At 30.7% G+C, this 19466-nt stretch overlaps 1 protein-coding gene across 3 annotated transcripts in view; it reads right to left on the bottom strand.

Annotated features, from left to right (window-relative positions):
- The window catches only part of LOC139513578 (secretin receptor-like), a 120098-nt gene that overhangs the window by 39035 nt on the left and 61597 nt on the right, over window positions 1-19466 (bottom strand). For 2 of the 3 annotated variants that reach the window (XM_071302205.1, XM_071302206.1), the window contains one exon: window positions 3637-3739. In XM_071302205.1, the coding sequence (XP_071158306.1) occupies window positions 3637-3739 (103 nt within the window). Of the gene's footprint in view, window positions 1-3636; window positions 3740-3772; window positions 4756-19466 lie in introns of those variants that run through there. The other variant, XM_071302204.1, reaches the window with a different exon arrangement.

The raw sequence follows: 19466 nt of genomic DNA, 5'->3' as shown, positions 1-19466 counted from the left end.
TGTCTGTTTATTGTTATTTGCCAAATCAAAATTGTGATATTTAATGAATTTTTACTAACTATTACATTGTTTTTTTTACAGAACCCATTTGTACCACAACATACGAATGCATTATAGAGATACTTAAATTTTGAGTAGATGGATCGTTGATGACAAACACATCGTAGTTGTGAGGTCAACAGTGATATAATGCATCCTCTGATTTGCGTTATGATTTCCTGTTTTACAGTTGCAGAATGTCAATTCCAAATTGATACCATATTTTTCGTTTATTAATGCATGTATTTGATGCAAGCAAACCTGGGTTACTTTGGAAGTGTTCCCTACACCTTTAATATTAATTATGAAAATAAAAAAGGCATGAAATCAAAAGTAAAAACACAAAAATACTGAACTCCGAGGAAAATTCAAAAAGGAAAATCAAAAATCGAAAGGCAAAATCAAAAGTCCAAGCACATCAAACGAATGGATAACAACTGTCATATTCCTGACTTGGTACAGGCATTTTCTAATGTAGAAAATGGTGGATTGAACCTGGTTTTATAGCTAGCTAAACCTCTCACTTGTATGACAGTCGCATCAAATTCCATTACATTGTCAACGATGCATGAACAAAACAAACATACTCAAAGAGTAAAAATGTCAAAAATAGGGGTACAACAGTCAATACTGTGTTATCATCTTAATATCACTACATAAACAACAAATGTAACAAAGTAGCACAAAAAGGCATACATCAAATTCTCATTCTCATTTTGCTTTTCCTATACGGCTGAATTTATCTATGTATGTATATCGTATGACGGCATACATAAATGCAGACTCACGTACAGTAGATATAACAAAAAAAACAGACTTACAGTAAAAATAATAAATAATTTTATAATGGTGTGGTTCAAAGTATGACGGGATACATAAGTACAGTTTCACGTCAAATACGGCTGAATTTATCTATGTAAAGTCTACCCATAAATGATAGGAGGTTTCATTACTGGTGTAAAATTGCGCGTTTGAAATTCGCACAGGTAGACATAAAAATAATTTTGTCGTATGACGGCATACATAAATGCAGACTCACGTAAAGTAGATATAACAAAAACCAGATTTAACAGTAAAAGTAATAATAATAAATAAAACAATGGTGTGGTTCAAAGTATGACGGGATACATAAGTACAGTTTCACGTCAAATGTATATCATAAAAAAGAGACTAAACAGAAAAAGTAGTCTTATTGCGTAGAAAACAATTAACATAATTCACGTGAAAAGAAATCGCTCTTGCTTCATTAACTAAATAACACATTTAACAAATTAATGGGGTCAAAGATTATATTTATAGAGGAAAATTCACTGGTAAAACGCTTCAATGGCTATTAGAGCTACACGAAAACTTATAGAAAGGTTAAAAAGTTAAAATTTGTATATGCAATATATGTCCCTGAATTGTTTCATTTATCTCTGTCATATTTCTTACTATTGGATTTTAATTTACTTTAAACATACATTTCATATTAACTGATAAACAAGAGAAATTCATAATTTGAATAAAAATTAGTTGATTATCGAACACTGGTTTGAATATATTAAGGTTAACACATGTAGAATTTGCGTGAATTCCTTTATTGAAGAAGTGCCACTTAAAAAGATGTATTTTTCAACTTATCTGATACATACTAACAGCAAGTTTTAATTATATCTACAAGTAGATGAAGATGGTTTGATCTATAGGATGATAGGCAAGACTTTCAATTTAAGTTATCTATAACAGACAGGATCTCTTCTTGATCTACGAGCTCTAAATTTTTCTGAAAGCCTGATGCCATGTTTATATTTTCCTTTTTGCCCTTGATTATTCAAAAGGTCAGATCAATTTGTTAGTAGTTTATCGAGTTATTGGTCCATTTTGTCTTTGAAAAGATGTAGACTCTAGGATGTAGAGATTGTCAAAAATGTTCATGTATTCATTTTATTAGCCAATTTAATCCCAATCCAGAGATGTTATAAAAGATGTAAATAATAACATTAACGGTACCAATTTTTCTGCACCAGATGCGCATTTCGACAAACAATGTCTCTTCAGTGATGCTCGTGGCCAAAATATGTAAAATCCAAAGCTTATATAAAAGATGTAGAGCTATAATATATATATAAATTGTCGAGAAAAAAAACATTCCTCATGAAAACACGGAAATAGAAATTAAGTAGGAACTTGGACCATTATAAAAGAGTTTGATTGGTTTTGTGGGATGATAAATACGTATCTATGTTCACTCGGAATAAGGACATAACTACACTACAGATTTCAGACCCTTCGTCTTATTCCACATAATTCACACAGCTTTTCAAAGTTTGATAGGTCTCATCGTAAATATGCATGTACATTTGGCAAATAATATTACTTGAACAATCCATTAATAGTACATGTATTGGCCGAATGCAGAAAAGAAACTTTGTACAATACTACGTTTACTGTATTTGAAATTCATATTATTGAAGCGAACCTTCTGTGGCAGACAGCATGCACTATTCGAGGCGCTAAAGTTTGAAACACAATTAAACGCCTATGTTCATTCATGTTAAAGTTAAATAAATTTCATGCATTTTAACACATTGAGGACATTTGTTTTTATAGCTAATAGCGAAGAACATGTAATTCAATCGACACATACGTGAAGACATAAAAACAATGTTAACATGTACATATAAAATATACAACAATATGTGTTCACGTTTGTCTTGTTTTTGTTTATGTTTTCATGTTTTGTTTGTTCACAATCGACAAGTTTTATTTACTTCAGTTTACATTTATACAAGATTTTTTTCCGAGTATAAAACAAGTTTTTATTGTATAGACGTTAAGTGCACTCAAGGATGCACTTATTTAATAAATATCAAGTTACAATTTACACATCTTTTCTTTGTATACGTATTTATGAAATAAGGTAAATCTGTATTTTATCGTTATTCTGGAATAAAAAGGTTAACCAATAGGTAAATAAAATTAATGATTCGTTCCGTCAATTTATGCACCATTAAATGTGCTGTAATTTTATTATTCTATGCTAAATACCTCTAACAAGAAATGGTGAAATGTTTGTCTCTTAGTCAAATAACCCCCGCAAGAAATTGTAAATTGTGTGTAAAATACATTTACCAAGAAATAGTGACTTGTTTGTCTGTCCAGTAATAGTGAATTGTATGTCTCATTGCCAAATACCTGTACTAAAATATGGTAGAAATGTTTGTCCATGTGCTGAATAAATACCTATACCAAGACATGGTGAAATTTATGTCCCTTTGGCAAATACCTCTTTCAGGACATAAGGAAATGTCTGTCTGTATGTCAAACACCCCAAACATGAAATAGTTAACTTTATGTCTCTATACCAAATACCTGTACTTAGACATAGTGACATGTATCTCTAACAAGAACTAGTGAAATGTATGTATCTTTACCAAATACCCCCAACAATGAATTATGAAATGTGTATCCCTATGCCAAATACCCCCAACAACAAATAGTGAAATAAATGTGATCCTATTCTAATTACTCCTTCAAAAAACAGTGATCCCCTAAATGATCGAAATGATCTCCTCGGGTTGACAATATATTTATGCAAATGTAATGTAACGATACCTTCAGTTTGTTTCTCTTGTTGCATACTTTTATTACACTGTAATTCTTCAAGGTACAGGACCTTTCGTTGTTGCTCCTCGTTGTTGATCAAAAGATCGCTCCCCTGTAAAACACAAAAGTAAAAAATGAAACTTACCATTGCTTGTCCTCGGTGGTTCCGTAAAAATAAGTCCATAACATTCTAATTTCTTTTTCACAATGACATCTTTTTGATCCTCGATTGTTATGAAAGTTTTTTCATAGTCCTTATAATGAAGCCAAGCATCAAGGTCTGTAAAGTTGTACATAGTCATTTTGACCACTTGCACGTTTGTTCAATTTTTTTTAAATATTTTTAAACGCTGTTCAAAACAGTCTCTGATATTTAATATTTTCCATTAATGAATTTTATCGCAAGAAAATGTAGAACGCTTGTCAGTACATCAAGTGCTGTATCCAACTACTTTAAGTTTGTTTTCCTATAACTATCATACTTAAGTCGAAAATGGGGCCTATCCACTGTGTAACAGATGTTGTTAAATATATATAATAGTTTACATATTTTCACCAATAATCCATCATTCCCCAATTAAAATAGCCTCTACGTTAATACTCAATCATTCATTAATAAAAACAAATAAATTATATGTCGATTTCTGTAATTAATATGACGACTTCCGGATACAATCTATTTTATACAAATGTACATTTCTTTGTAAACGTAACACAATATTTTGATCGTGACCGCGTCGAATTCACTTGTTTCATAAAAACTATGACATGCAAATGCAACACTTAGTAATTATATGGATTGTTGTATTATCTAAATCCGCATAGAATATTATTTTCATTAACACTCATTTGTCATGAGTATCATACGTCTAATTGAATGTTGGTAATATATATGTCCATTTCACATAAATCACCAATATATGATATTCACATTCGGACATCAAATGATGTTTGTGTTGACATTATTATTAATAATAATCATAAACGAGCAGTTCGTAGTAAGCGTTTGTTGGTTTATATTTTATCTTTAATCGACACTCTCAAGTTACACCGGCTTTACATGAAAACCGATATGATGAAAATAGTTTACATGATAATTTGAATTACAAATAACCGAACAAAAACTGTGCACTGGTATTTAAAGAATAATATTTTTTTCTCATAATCATGCCAATACTTTAAAAACTTTTCAACTATCAATCAAGTTTGGGGTTTAATGAAGGAATGCAACAATTATCTATGAAAAATCAAAAACATTGCCAAAAGTCAATTCACTCAACTCTCAATAAGCGATATAAATACAGTGACGAGTGAAAAGGAGATCGAAATATCAATAGGTCCTCTAGGGAAGAATGGAGAGAAGAACTAATATTTGATAAAACAATATAAAAACACAAAGTCGTCATCCGTTTCGTTTCCACCTTCTTTTTCAGTTTGAGTAATTTGTAATCTTCCGTCATGTGTGGAATAACTTTTAGGAATTTTGGTCCTCAATGCTCTTTAACTTCGTACTTTATTTGGCCTTTTTAACTTTTTTGGATTCGAGCGTCACTGATGAGTCTTTTGTAGACGAAACGCGCGTCTGGCGTATATACAAAATTTAGTCCTGGTATCTATGATGAGTTTATTTATACTCTATAATAACCAAGAACTTTTTAAAAATAATCGTCAAGAATTAAATAAAAAGAGATACATAATTTATCAGAATATCCTTTACCATTATTATAATAGAAGTCCAGTGGTTAATTTCTTCCATTGACAAATAACACGTATAACATTATGATAATATGTATGACAAGATAACTTTTTCATCCTACATTTTTGAACAGTTTAGATAAATATGAATAAAAGTAGGACACATTTTTTCTTTTATCTTTCAAACGCACGCCTTTTTTTTGTAAAATATGAATGTGTGTACGTGTACAGTGCAACTTTAAATAGTGTACAAAATTAAAATATACTATTGGTCGATAACAATAACAACATTACCTCAACAAATAGCACGACCTTATTTCGTTTTGAGTTGACTATTATGAGATAAGACTCAAAGTGATCTCAGGATACTAAACCGAGGTGTAATTTTCAATTGAAGAGAACAAAACATGTTAAAGTATATCGAAATATTATTGTTTAATAATCTAGTTGAATGATTGCATCAACGTCGTTTAACAAAAAGCAACAGAGATATACCGCCGTTCAAAAGTCATAAAGCATAAACAAATCCGGGTTACAAACTAAAACCGAGGAAAACACATCAACTATAACAGGAAAACACATCAACTTTAAGAGAAAAACACATCAACTATAAGAGGAAAACACGTCACCTATAAGAAAACACATCAACTTTAAGAGGAAAACACATCGGCAACTATAAGAGTAAAACACATCAACTATAAGAGCAAAACACATCAACTATGAGAGGAAAACAACGGAACAACAGAAACACTGATCTGCAACAAAAACAGTAGCCAAAATAGGACTATTTGATAAAAAAAATAAACTGCCATATTTCCGACTTAACAACGACCTAATCCGTTTTTTTTTTAATTGTCGAACAATTCAAAGTAAATGTCATTGAAATAATAAATCACCATACCTAAACCAAAGACCCTTTGTTAAGAACTCTGATCTACAATTTGTATGGTATTGTAAAAAAAGACTTCACTTTAATTTTGTGTAGTATACAAACATTGCAACCGAGTCACCATTTCATTGAAAAACGTAAATGACGATTAAATTATACCAATATCAAAAGATTTCGTAATAAAATGGAGCCAACATTTTGGTAAAAAATACCATACGTAAACGGAAGGAGACAATATTTAAAAAAGAAGCAGAAGGAAATTTCACATTAAACAAATATAAAAGTGGTGCTAAAATCAATAATTAACATAGACTACAATTTGAATAAAAACGGAAATGTGATAACTGACCTAAAGGAAGATTCGATCAAACTTTTGAATGAAGAGATAATTCTCAATTGACAAGATATGCATTTAGTCTAAACAACCCTCACTATCAATGCAAACTTCAAAATGAGAAAAATACCGAATTTGCTTTTTTTCTGAAGAAAGAAAGCTTGAAATAAAAATCATAAAAGTAAACACAGTGTATAGAGAAATGTTATAGTGTGCAATAAACTAACATGAATTTACAAAAATTGACTACATCAACGATGCTGGTTCCCTTAATCTGTCTTTTTGTCTACAAAAGCTATAATTTAACACGTAGGATCCGTAGCTAATTCCCATTTTCAAGATAGCCGTTTTTCATAAATCATCGTTATTATGAATAAAAAATGTTAACGAAATCAATGCGCATACCAATGTGAATATATCACTGTTTGAGTGTCGCTACATGAATTTAGGCAACATAATGTATCGATGTTCAATATCAATAATTCATTAATGACCATTTTCACTCCAAATATAATACAATATAAAGGTCATTTAGTGTCGAAGTACTAGCTTTTTGCAGTTAAGTCACAAAGTAACAGACTTTTGTAAGTCACAGTAACGTCCCAATGTTCATTACCCAGTCTTAGTAGGATAAATGTATGATACAGACTTTACTAAAATATAAAACTACAAAGATAACAGATAACACCTGTTCATGTATATTTATAATTCAGGTGCACAATCTATTAATGTATTAAAGTTATAAAACAATTGAATGATTTTTTTTATTTATCTCTATGTAACTCGGTGGTTAGTTAATATGATCCCAATATTTCCCAACAACATTAGTGTTTTATAGTTGTATTATATCATTCCAACATTGGCCCACAACACTTTTAAATTTAAAGAGGTTTTATATGTTTCCAATATTGCCCCTTAACAATACTAGTTATTATATAGTTGTTTTATATTATTCCAATGTTACCCCACATCATTAGTTATTTTATAGTGCGTTGATATTATTAAAATGTTGCCCCACTAACTCAGTTATTTTGCAGTGCTTTATTATTATTCCAATGTTGCCCACAACACTTCTAGTTATTTTTATAGTGGTTTTATATTAGTCAAATGTTGCCCCATTACACTAATTGTTTTATAGTGTTTTTAGATTATTCCATTGTTACCCAACACCATAAATAAAGGCAACAGGAGTATACCGCTGTTCAAAACTCATAAATCCATGGACAAAAAACAAAATCGGGGTAACAAACTAAAACCGAGGGAAACGCATTAAATTAGATATTCCAAATTTATATATATTTTTTTATGATTCCAATGTTGCCTAGCAACAACTTAACGCGCGTCTGGCGTATATACAAAATTTAGTCCTGGTATCTATGATGAGTTTATTTACAACCACTGGGTCGATGCCACTGCTGTTGGAGATTTATTTCCCCGAGGGTATCACAAGCCCAGTAGTCAGCACTTGTTGTGCTTACATGAATTATCATTGATATGGTTACATTTATAAATTAACTGTTTACAAAATATTGAATTTTTGAAATTCTAAGGCTTTTCTACCTCAGGCATAGATTACCTTAGCTGAATTTGGCAAAACTTTTCGGAATTTTGGTCCTCAATGCTCTTCAACTTCGTACTTTATTTGGCCTTGATGAGTCTTTTGTAAACGAAACGCGCGTCTGGCGTATATACAAAATTTAGTCCTGGTATCTATAATGAGTTTATTGATACTGATCTGTAATATCACTAATATACATTTATTATTTTCATTAGGTTTTGTGAGACGGTATTATACTTGTGAAAATTGTTCAAATAAGCATTTTAAACGACTTTATTCACATACTACCTATAGCACACCCGATTATGACATTTTAAGAATTTCCGAAATGATATGGCCAAAATAAACGCTGTTGTCTTTAAAAGTTCCCGGTCCACCAAATAGTTTGATATGCCTACTTTCCTTTCTTAAAAAAAGGTAGAAGTTATAACAAAAGACAATCAAAATTCATAAGTCTAAGAAAAACAGACAAAACCAAGGCCAAAAAGAAACATCAAAGAGACACATTACGTCCACAAAGCATTACACATCAGATGAACAATGTCAGAGGTTCATAATGTGAAGACCAAAAGCATTATTTTTCTTCACAATTGGTTGCTAACATAGGCTGTGTTCACACTTAGGCTTCGATAATTTTAATAAAGTTTAATCGATTGCTATTTATTTCGAAGATATAAGCAATACAACTTGTGAACACGATTTATTTTTCACAGGAAATGGTTCTTGATATGTTACATAGTCAATAATTTTAAATAAGTCACTGATTGATATGTAAACTCTAGTGAATGCAGATATACGATGAAAAATGACGTTCCCAAAATAATAGTTATTTTGTGTTTTAGACATTGAAAATCACAAAATATTTCAATTGAACGTGCTTTAAATCACTAATTAAAATTGATCAAAAGATTATGAAAATATGATTCAACTCTTAAAAGGACTTCAGTTCATAAAAAATATGGACCAAGTGAACTGCCTACGTTGGAACTGGTCCATGAGTTTTGATGTTGAGTAGCGGATACAGAAAAAAAAAAAATAAAAATCCGTCTTATTAAAAAAAAAGTAACATGGAGGTAAAAAAAAAAGTCAAACCCTTCAATCGTTTGAAAACTATTTATGATATGAGAATTATGCATTTAAACCGTCGACAGTCGACCTACATATGTGAATACTAGTACTCCAGACATTATGTCTTTGTTGTCCTTTGTTTTAGTCTCACTACTAGTTGTGTATAGCTAAGTGAACTATAGTGTTAACTGCTATAAAAGAAATAAAATCAGTTGTGCACGTATGCCATAGAGCTCACATTGATTTGCGTAAGCAGGAGATGAAAATGTCCTGCACCAACTTGAGTCGGTAGCTTACAATTTGAGGGTGACTGTCAAAATAAAAGAATATCACTTAGTATGCGAAGAGTGTTTTCTAATAATGATCTCCTAAGAGGAAATGCAATCATTTGATATAAAATTATTATGCATATTACAGTTGAAGCATTATAAAAAAAGTCAATAGTTATCGAAGGTACCAGGGTTATAATTCAATACGCCAGACGCGCGTTTCGTCTTCTAAGACTCGTCAATGACGCTCTCAGATCAAAACAGTTATAAAGCTAAACAAGTACAAAGTTGAAGAGCATTAAATTCCCAAAAAGTTGTGCCAAATACGGTTCTATCAATAACCGTTCCTAAAAAACATAAGATAATAAAATAAAAAAAAATCATTTAATTTTAGATGAAATCATATGATCTTTATATCAAACAACAAAAACTTATAAGGCATGTTTTTCTTTGACGTCAAACTGCCTCATTAACTGAAAAATATATCTGACAATAATTACATGTTTCCTGACACAAATTACATTGTTAAACGACGCCTATCGACAACATAACCAGGTAACTAGATTACGACATCAATTATAGCAGTAACAAGGTTGTATTTGAAAACTAAAAGCAAAAGCTATGTTGGATTTGCCATTTTGTATCAGATAAAAAGAAATATTAAAAATTATGAAATCAAAATTAAGCTACTCGAATAAACAGAAAAAACATTAAATATCAAACCGGGAACAATGCTGCATTCAGTATAATTAAATCGATGTTAAATATGAAATTCTTGATACATTTGGTGCGTCGAGAAATCATGTGAAAGGCAAAGATGTATAAATACTTTAATACTTGAGAAAGACTATCCAAAAAAGCACATGACATGGAAAAAAATACGCCAATGCTGTCTTTTAGTTTGCAACCCGGAATTCCGAATTTCGAACAGCGGTATACTACTGTTGGCTTTATTTTGTAAACTTTGCCTGTAGGATTTCGAACTTTAGTTCCAAAAATAAATATTACAAAATAAGCAGAGGAACAAAACACTCTCTGTTAAATGCAAGTGTCATGTCTTACGGAAGTACTATACAATGTGTCATTTGTGTTCTTATTGAAAAAAAATTACGGCAAGACATGTGTATACTTTACGACAATGGTTAATGTTTATCGTTAAGAGACGGGATAATAGACTAATAATTTTGTCTACACCAGAACTATGTTCCTTTATCCTAAATAAAACCATAGAACCTTTAATATATACTTATGTATTTAAAGTATTTCTGCAAATGAGAACACCACAGCATTGTCTACATAGAGTACATACACTGCAGTTGCAATATATTAACCGGGAATTAGAGTGATAATCCAGAAATGATTCAGACGGGCATTCTAAAGCAAACTCAATATTTGTTTTCGGAAGCAAAGCAACGTGTTGTCTCTTGATACAATTTGATTAGTCTTAATAACAGATTGCCTTCTATCTACATTCCCATACACAAAAAAAAACAACCATTAAGCAATACTTATTACTATTAAACATTTTTTTTTATGAATGTTTACCAAATTGTTGAAAAATATTCTAAGCATATAAATACCATTCTTAAATATTTAAATTCAACTAGATTACAACATTATTCCGATTTTTACCTTGTAGACGAAACTAATACCTAGAAAATTGGAAATACTCGTAAAACATTTCTTACAGAAATTGCAATGTGAATCACTAATAAATTCAACAAAGATACTATGCTTAAAATTGTATACACCACACGATCGTTTTGTTTACAAATAACTCATAAGTGACGTCCGAGTAAAACAGTTTAAAAGGATAAATTAAGTAGGAAACTGTAGAGGACTTATGACCAAATATTCTTTAGGGTTTGCCAAATTTCAGCCAGATAATATTTATCTTTTTCTTGGGAAGACAATCTTTTGTATTTTAAAAAATTGCAATGTTTGATAAACAATCTATAATCATGAACAAATCAGCTGAACCATATCAATGATAATTCGTACCAACACTGACATTCTGTTCTGAATACTGTGAATGTGATGTAGCTACAGTAAAATAATATGTGAAGGGATAATAATGCGATGCATTGCACGGATTATAAAATGGATTTTAACATTTACATCCTGTCTAATTCTATATAGACATTAAAATGAAATCTGTCAGATATGTCTTGGTTTTTATATAAATCTGGTACTTATGAATTTCAAATGGAAAATAGAATTAGGAAAATTATTGTTTTGACATTAATTTACAGTATCTTAACGTTTTGGGTATTACAAATACATTTTCATTAAAAGGATTTTCTGCTACTATTATGAATAATAAAAATCAAACTGAACGATATTGATTTTTAATTTACCAAGAGCGATTTTCCTCCAAATAGTCTGTATTTATTTAACTGTTAAATTGAAATTAACGGTGACTCTTATCTTTTCAACTTTTCAATCTTTCTACATTAAACTGTCGCAGGAGCATTCGATATATGTACCAATGAATATTAAAGTCATATGAAACGAGTGACTGCTGAAAAATAATGTTTATCCAATTCTTGAACCAATGCATGTTCATATCATAAACTAAGTCTTCTGTGCACGATTTTATCATTTTATACGCAAACATATAGTATAATTGTCAATATGGTTTTCTCTCTGTCTATTAAAATGTGAAAATAAGGCAGCTACTTAATTGTTGTGTTTTGAATCCGTACTTTACCGATTGTCACCTTATAGTAAACAATCAACAAAGAAGCATGTATATTAAGCATGTGTTTAACGTGTACAACCAGAAAAAACTTTATTTTAATGACAGATTCATGCGTATTGCGATCACTAGATTTTTACGAGGAGGGTCACGCTAAGGTCACTTTGCATACGGAGAATATGTCGGCGAGTTGCTTCCTGTAAGCAAGCAATTAGAAAAAAGTAAACTTCGTCTAAATGTGGACAAATTATAGAATTTTCTTCCGAAAAAAGTATATTTACATGAATGAAATTAAATATATGAATAAAAGTAAATATTAATAACAACGTATGTCGGCGGGTCCACTCAAGTTTCCAAACAAACCGTCGATCATCAAACCAATCTGACGGTCATGGCCATTTAAAAATGGTCGTTGAAGTAAGGACAGTTTGCTGACCCAAATAATATGTTCTGGTGACCGAACTTCGAGATTGCTATTGAGCATCAGCGTAATTTTAGACTGGTTAAACACACTTTTAAATCTCTAAATTGGAAGGCAGCTCTTCAAATTATCTTACGTGTTTATCTATCGAGTAAAATATAACTTCATATCAACTATTATAGTAATTTTTGGTTAGTTTAGTAACTGCAATCTCTGATTTGTATTCGGTCACAAAGTTGGAATGATTCTGATTTACAATACTAACGAATTGAAGTCCGATATGTTGTCATTAAAAAGCCGACTCTTTAAGAAGTTGTTAATGTTCACTTATGCAAATACTATTTTAACACATTGTACTAAAAGGTCCCTGTCAGATGAGACATGAATTTGCTATTATACAAACTCACAGCTAAACGGGCATCTCCGTAGCTCAAATCCATTGTCTGAACAATGATTTCAAAGCAGAAATATTTAAAGCTCTTAGTTATCATTTTCATAGAATCCCGGAAAGAGCTATAGCCAATCTCATTAAAATCCGATGTTCTGATACGCTACCCTCCACTAGCGTATCAGAACATCGGATTTTAATGAGATTGGAGCTATAGCGAAAGTTAATTACGAAATCGGTTGACAAACTCTTTAAGGATTTCGTATGTGTTTTTATGAAGAATAACAAGAGTTATGTTCACAATTGCAAATTGTAATTTGTTGAACCTGAATCATGGTGTTAGTTCGAGATAAATACTAAAATATATTTGTCTGTTTTTGTATTTCTGTGTGAAAATGGTTAGTATGATTATCTCAAATCGTTTTGAAATAAAACCTCACGGAAGGAAAAGATAATATAAAGGCGAATCACATTCCTCAATAAAAGATAGGCATACTATTGTTAATTTTTTTTAGACGAACAACAGTCTGTTAAAATATTATTTATAGAAACCTGTAGTTTTAGCAACATAAAATTATAGAACACTGTATATGACCCTAGAAAGTAAGAAGTTAATTTTGAACTAGTGGCGACCTTAAGTAGCGTATTACTAAAGCTTTCGTCAATCGTAAATCAAGTGATTATTTACATTTGGGGATATCACAAAGATAGAAAAAGATGGGTTTGAAGGTAAGACATAAAGAAAACATCCCTGTTTATATAATGACATATGTATTCCATCACGAGCTACAGTCATTATCGCATCAGTATAAAAATAACTATAACGTGACGAAAAATTTAGTTTTCAAACGACCATCATTGTCATATTTTAGATGTTGGTCTAAATGCTACGTTTTAAGGATAATCGATCTTTTTGAACACCATCTACACGAAGTCCTCCTCGTGAAAAAAATTTATCAAGTCGGTAGAAAAGGATATCAGTTGGTTCCGATAGGAATTCCAACTGTTTAATAAATCGAAGGAAACACACAAACTGTAAGAGGAAAACAACGAAACAACAGAAGCTCTGAAGTGCTTCAAAAACAAACGACAATGCAACACACACAGAAACGAATTTATGATAACAACTGCCATTTTCCTGACTTGGCACAAGACATTTAAAAAAAAATGGTGGGTTGAATCTTGTTTTGTGGCTAGCCAAATCTGGCGCTTTTATGGCAATGTTAGATATAACACTAAAAGGACAACATGCCATGACAGGAATACAGTACAAAAATATGCAAGACCATTCTGGACAGAGAAATACACAATACGATAGTACATTTAGACACGCTTACCACAGAATAAAAACGTACACGTAAAACAACATAGGACAGCTAACAAAAACATCACAACAGATCCACGAGATGTCTGTCACACGACTGGATTAACGCTACAAAAGTAACGTCACAGGTAAATTTATAAAAACATTTGATATGATTCAAGGTCAGGTTTGAAATAATGTTAATAAGGAAATGTGTTAGTAATAAGATATCTAATTGTATTATCTATCTATGTCGCTATTTCTTTCAAATCAAACTGTTAAACAAATACATCGTGTAAATTTTATTGCTTTAAACTAAAACCTTATGAATGATCTAGGTGATTAATGATCTTCACCCTAACATACGAATAGAAAAAAAAAGACTTACAACAAATCTGTATTTAAGATAACATGAGGAATACTTATGTACACAATACAGCATTCACATATTTTCTACCATTCTTGCATGAGAGGGGTTGTGATATATTCTAAGACGATTGTTTTAATATCCACCTCTGATTAGCTGCCTCCTTAGAGAGGGTGATTTCGCAGTACTAATAAGCCCAGTTGTGATTGCTAATGAATTAGATATTAGTGATGTGCAAAGAGATTTTTATACTAATAGGATTTGGCAGACTAAGCAATTAAAGTTATTGATCCTTTGAATAAACTTCTTCTTTAAGGTTATTAATTCAAAACTGTAGTTAGATCTTTAGATTGCTTTCAAACGGTACAAACAATATTATTTCTACTTTTGAAATATAACTAAATAGGATTTGTCATACAGTTAGGATTACGTATGGTCTTGCATCCTATCAAAACGGACGTATTTGAGTTGCATGTTAATTTTCTCATACTATTTATGACGTTTTTACGCTAATTCCGTTAGATGTGCACGAATTGATATTAAAGTTTTGGTAGCATTGCTTATTCATTAGTTGAAACTGACCTTGTTCCCGCTTTCAGAAACCCAAAAACTCTTATATAAGTACTTAATCGGCTATTACTTTCTCTTTTACTTGCTTTTTTTGGGGCTTCATGCCTATCTGTTGAGCCTGATGTCATGCTGTTTCATCATTATTCCAAGGTTAAGTTCTTACAAACTTGTTTTTCCTGCCACATTCGTTACGTGTCTCAAGTTAAAATCCTTATATTATTTGAAACTTATTTGTTGTTGCTTGCATTATTTGTTTTCAATGAATTATTGTAATCACAAAAAGGACTTTGGATTTTCTTTTTGAAATTCATTTTTGTAATGCCAGGATCTTTTATAGATACTATACTAAATGGTGTTTGATCGTTGTTGTTCTGTAATTTTGGTATTCATTACAGCACTCTTTATTTTTGGTTTCAGTTCAAAAGAAACATATCAAAACATAATTGTCTGTTTAGGATTTCCTCTCAAATAAGTGGTGATGCAATATTTGTTGGAATTCAAAATAAATCGTCAAGACTTACTCCTTTATTACGCGATTTCAAAAATGTGATTTAGCAACACAAACTATTGTTATTCGATGACAACAAAACAATTGCCACGTAAATGAGACAGGTGTTAGTCATCTATTGGATCTCTGAAAACAGATGCTGCATGATTTTCCTAAAACCAGTATGTCTTATATTTTTTTTTGTGTTTTCATTTGAAAGCAAAATATTGACTGTATTTACTGCATTTGACACTTTTTTGAGAATATTATGTTTTGTATTTTTCAGGGATTCATCATAATTTAAGTCTTTACATTTAGAGGTCAAATTTTATATATGAAGCGTGTCAAAGTATTTAAAGTATAGTATCAACAGACATACATTTCTTTTTTATAATCATCCATGTTTTATATAGCAAAGACAAACGTTTTTATTCTTGTTGTAGAAGTTTAATATTCCAATTAAAAGTACTTTCTGGACATGTTATTGACGTGTTGCAATTACTTACGACTTTCACAAAATAAATTACTCTCCAAATTTAAAGTTATGAAAATTTTCCAGACAATCAATATATAAATATATATACGTTTTCTTTCTCGTATGTTATTCAAGGTTGTATGCAAATGTAAGGCATGATCTGACATTGAATTTCTTTCGATACATGGATATATTTCAAGGACAACTTTATATTACAAATTGGTCGAATGACGTTTCATTTTATATTAATGTCAAGAAAAGAAATACAAGTAAACTGATTCTTGTATTTGTACATATGTTTTTGTGAGAATGAAGAACTTGGACATCTGAGTTTAATCAGTCTTAACACTGTACTCCATATATCTCCCCAAAAAAACGGAGTTAAGTCATATCCACCAAAAATTATACTAGGTTGAATACTACTTAAAAGGCTATGACACAATTATGTCTTACAAAGCAGGGAAAATTGGCTCACTCTTCCACTCAACATACAAGAAGTACCACCTGTCCGAGATTATTGTAAACTTTTTATCCATGGACATATCATATAGCCTGAATATGATATTACTTTACCATTGAATTTATTTCTATTTCGTTTAATCAAATTTGTCCAAATTAATTGAGATGCATTGGATAGTGCACAATATAGACTGTTTTATTTTCATATTAGTCTGTCGATTTCTTTATAACTGTAGTTGTAATTGGTCTCAAGGTTAGAAACCTTCAAAAGTGTGTTAATTTTGGGGAATTTATTTGTATTAGTTTCTACACTGATTATTCGATTTCAGTAAAAAGTAATTTCGTAAAATTTTCCTGAAATTACTTGAAAGAAGAATTCCAATTCAAGTTGAATAATACATAACATGCAAAGTAGAAATTTTTCAAAATACTATTCTTTTTTATATACGTTTCTGATAACTTGAAAATTGCGATAAAAATGGTATCTGTATCTTAGTCATTTTGTTTGGGTTTTCTTGAGATTCCATAGAAAGTTGACCAATTATGCTCTGTCCTAACATACGGCCAAATCATTGAAAGACCCATCGTCTAAACTATTGATAGCTATCATTTTGCATTTACAAATGCATCATTGAAAAGTTTAGAAATATACCAACGAAATAAAGACCTCCGGGATATAATATATCATACATATAGAAATTTTTTATCATAACATATGGAAGAGATTTTTTTTAAATACATTGCACCATCACTATCTGTATCTAAAATATGAAATCTGTAACCATCGAAAACATTTGCATAACAGAGGGACTATCTATCAACTACTAGTATTTAAAACATATTTAACACTCTTTATAAATGACATGCAAAGAAAATAATTTTCTGCATTAACATTCACCAGAAACGATCAAAAAACGTATATTTGAAAGCCAATGATAGATTATACTGAAACTATTGTCTTTGAAATGCTTTACGATCTAAAAGTACCTACAATAAATAGTCTAATCAATAGTTTAAACTAAACTCCAAGACGAAGGGAAGATCCTAACAATAGAGCAAATGATCAACAACTGTCATATTCCTGACTTGGTGCAGGCATTTTAAGAAAAAAATGGTGGGTTAAACCTGTTTTAGTAGCTATCTAAACCTCCCAGTCATATGAAATATTTCTGTTGTTTATAGTTCCATTATAATGACAAAATTGTGTTAGGAACCCAAATAGACATAATAGATAATCTGACCATACTTGGGATCAAGCAGCCAAAAACTGTGTAAACATATATCACAGACATATTGACTGTTTTGTCTGAACTCTTTTAATGTTTTTTTCACTAATATAATTTTATTGTTGGCGAACAAATATCTGTATTTGAATACACATGATGAAATATAATAGATAACCAGATTCGCACGGCATTCGATATTCAACCAAACTCAAGCTAAATTAACCAGCCATTTGCTAACAGTCAAGTTTCAGATATATATATAAACCCAAAAGTTGAAAAATGTTCGAATAAAATATCGGACTCGGTATAATCAATAGTCGGAATTTTATCTACAAAGAACTATGTTATTTATGATTAAAATGAAGATAACTGTATGCAGGTACAAAATATTTGTTGCTTGTAACTAATAAATAACAAGTACACAGTTAATATATCGTGGGTGATTATTATGTCCCTATTATAGAAACTCATGTTTATGCCTTGCTTACCATAAAATACACATATTTACAAGCTATCACCGCTATTATTGTTCAAGGTTTTTCCCTTTTTTTTTCAATCGTAATGTAACGCGCAGTAACTTATGTCATGAATGATAACAAAATAACGACTTTCTGTTGGTGAGCAATGTAAAATCTACAAATAAAAACATTGCACTCAAATCACTCACTTTGGTGTCAATGACATAAACGTCGTATTAAGATGTTTATGTATCGTATATCCTTACAAAAAGTCACTCAAGATTTATGGAGTGAAGATGCATTATTTTGTTTAAAAACACTTATAACACATTTGCAACAATACCCACAAACTTGCTGATGTAAGAAATGTATACAGAAGCCATTGACATACGCATGGTTGACTTCAGCAGTTATGCAATTGATTGAATGAATACATACTGCAGTACAGTTTCGACTTATATCTTATTTTAATACGTTGATTTTCTTTTGGAAATCGTAATGTATTGGTTTAAATTAAATTGGTTGCATTTGTTCCAGATTGAATTAGCTTTAAAAAGTAAAATCACAAAATTACTGAACTACGAGTAAAATTCAAAACAAAAAGTCCGTTATCAAATGCAAAATCAAAAGCTAAAACACATCAAACGAATGGATAACAACTGTCATATTCCTGACTTGATAAAGCCATTATCTTATGCAGAAAATGGTATATTGAACCAGGTTTTATCGCGCTAAATCTCTCACTTGTACGACAGTCGCATCAAATGTCCAACGACGTTTGATGATACTTATCAATTCTGCAACCTAGTCTCGGTTATTTGACCTTATTACCTTTTTTCAGCTGGAATAAAGGTATAGATAGATAATTAAGCTTGCATAATTCTTCAAAACATCAATAGGTTATCGCTGTATAAATAACAGATTGATATCAATATAAATGAAAGTAATTATTTTTCGATCGACTGATGTTGAGGATAAGATAGCCAACAGTAAGATATTTGAGCCATGGAAAGAGTGTCTTTTAGATGACAGCAGTTATCCTTTCTTAGGTCAATTTCAATAATAATTTTCCTCTTGTATTCATGTAAATATATATTTGGATATTTTTGTTTTTTTTTAGCGTAAAGGTAACAGTATCAAGAACACGTACAGGGGAATTTGTTATTACGGATTA

The sequence above is a fragment of the Mytilus edulis genome, chromosome 2 (assembly GCF_963676685.1).
Source record: "Mytilus edulis chromosome 2, xbMytEdul2.2, whole genome shotgun sequence".
In the NCBI taxonomy this organism is placed as follows: domain Eukaryota; kingdom Metazoa; phylum Mollusca; class Bivalvia; order Mytilida; family Mytilidae; genus Mytilus; species Mytilus edulis.
The sequence above is the reverse complement of the archived record's forward strand: the minus strand, read 5'-3'. Positions and strand labels throughout refer to the sequence as shown.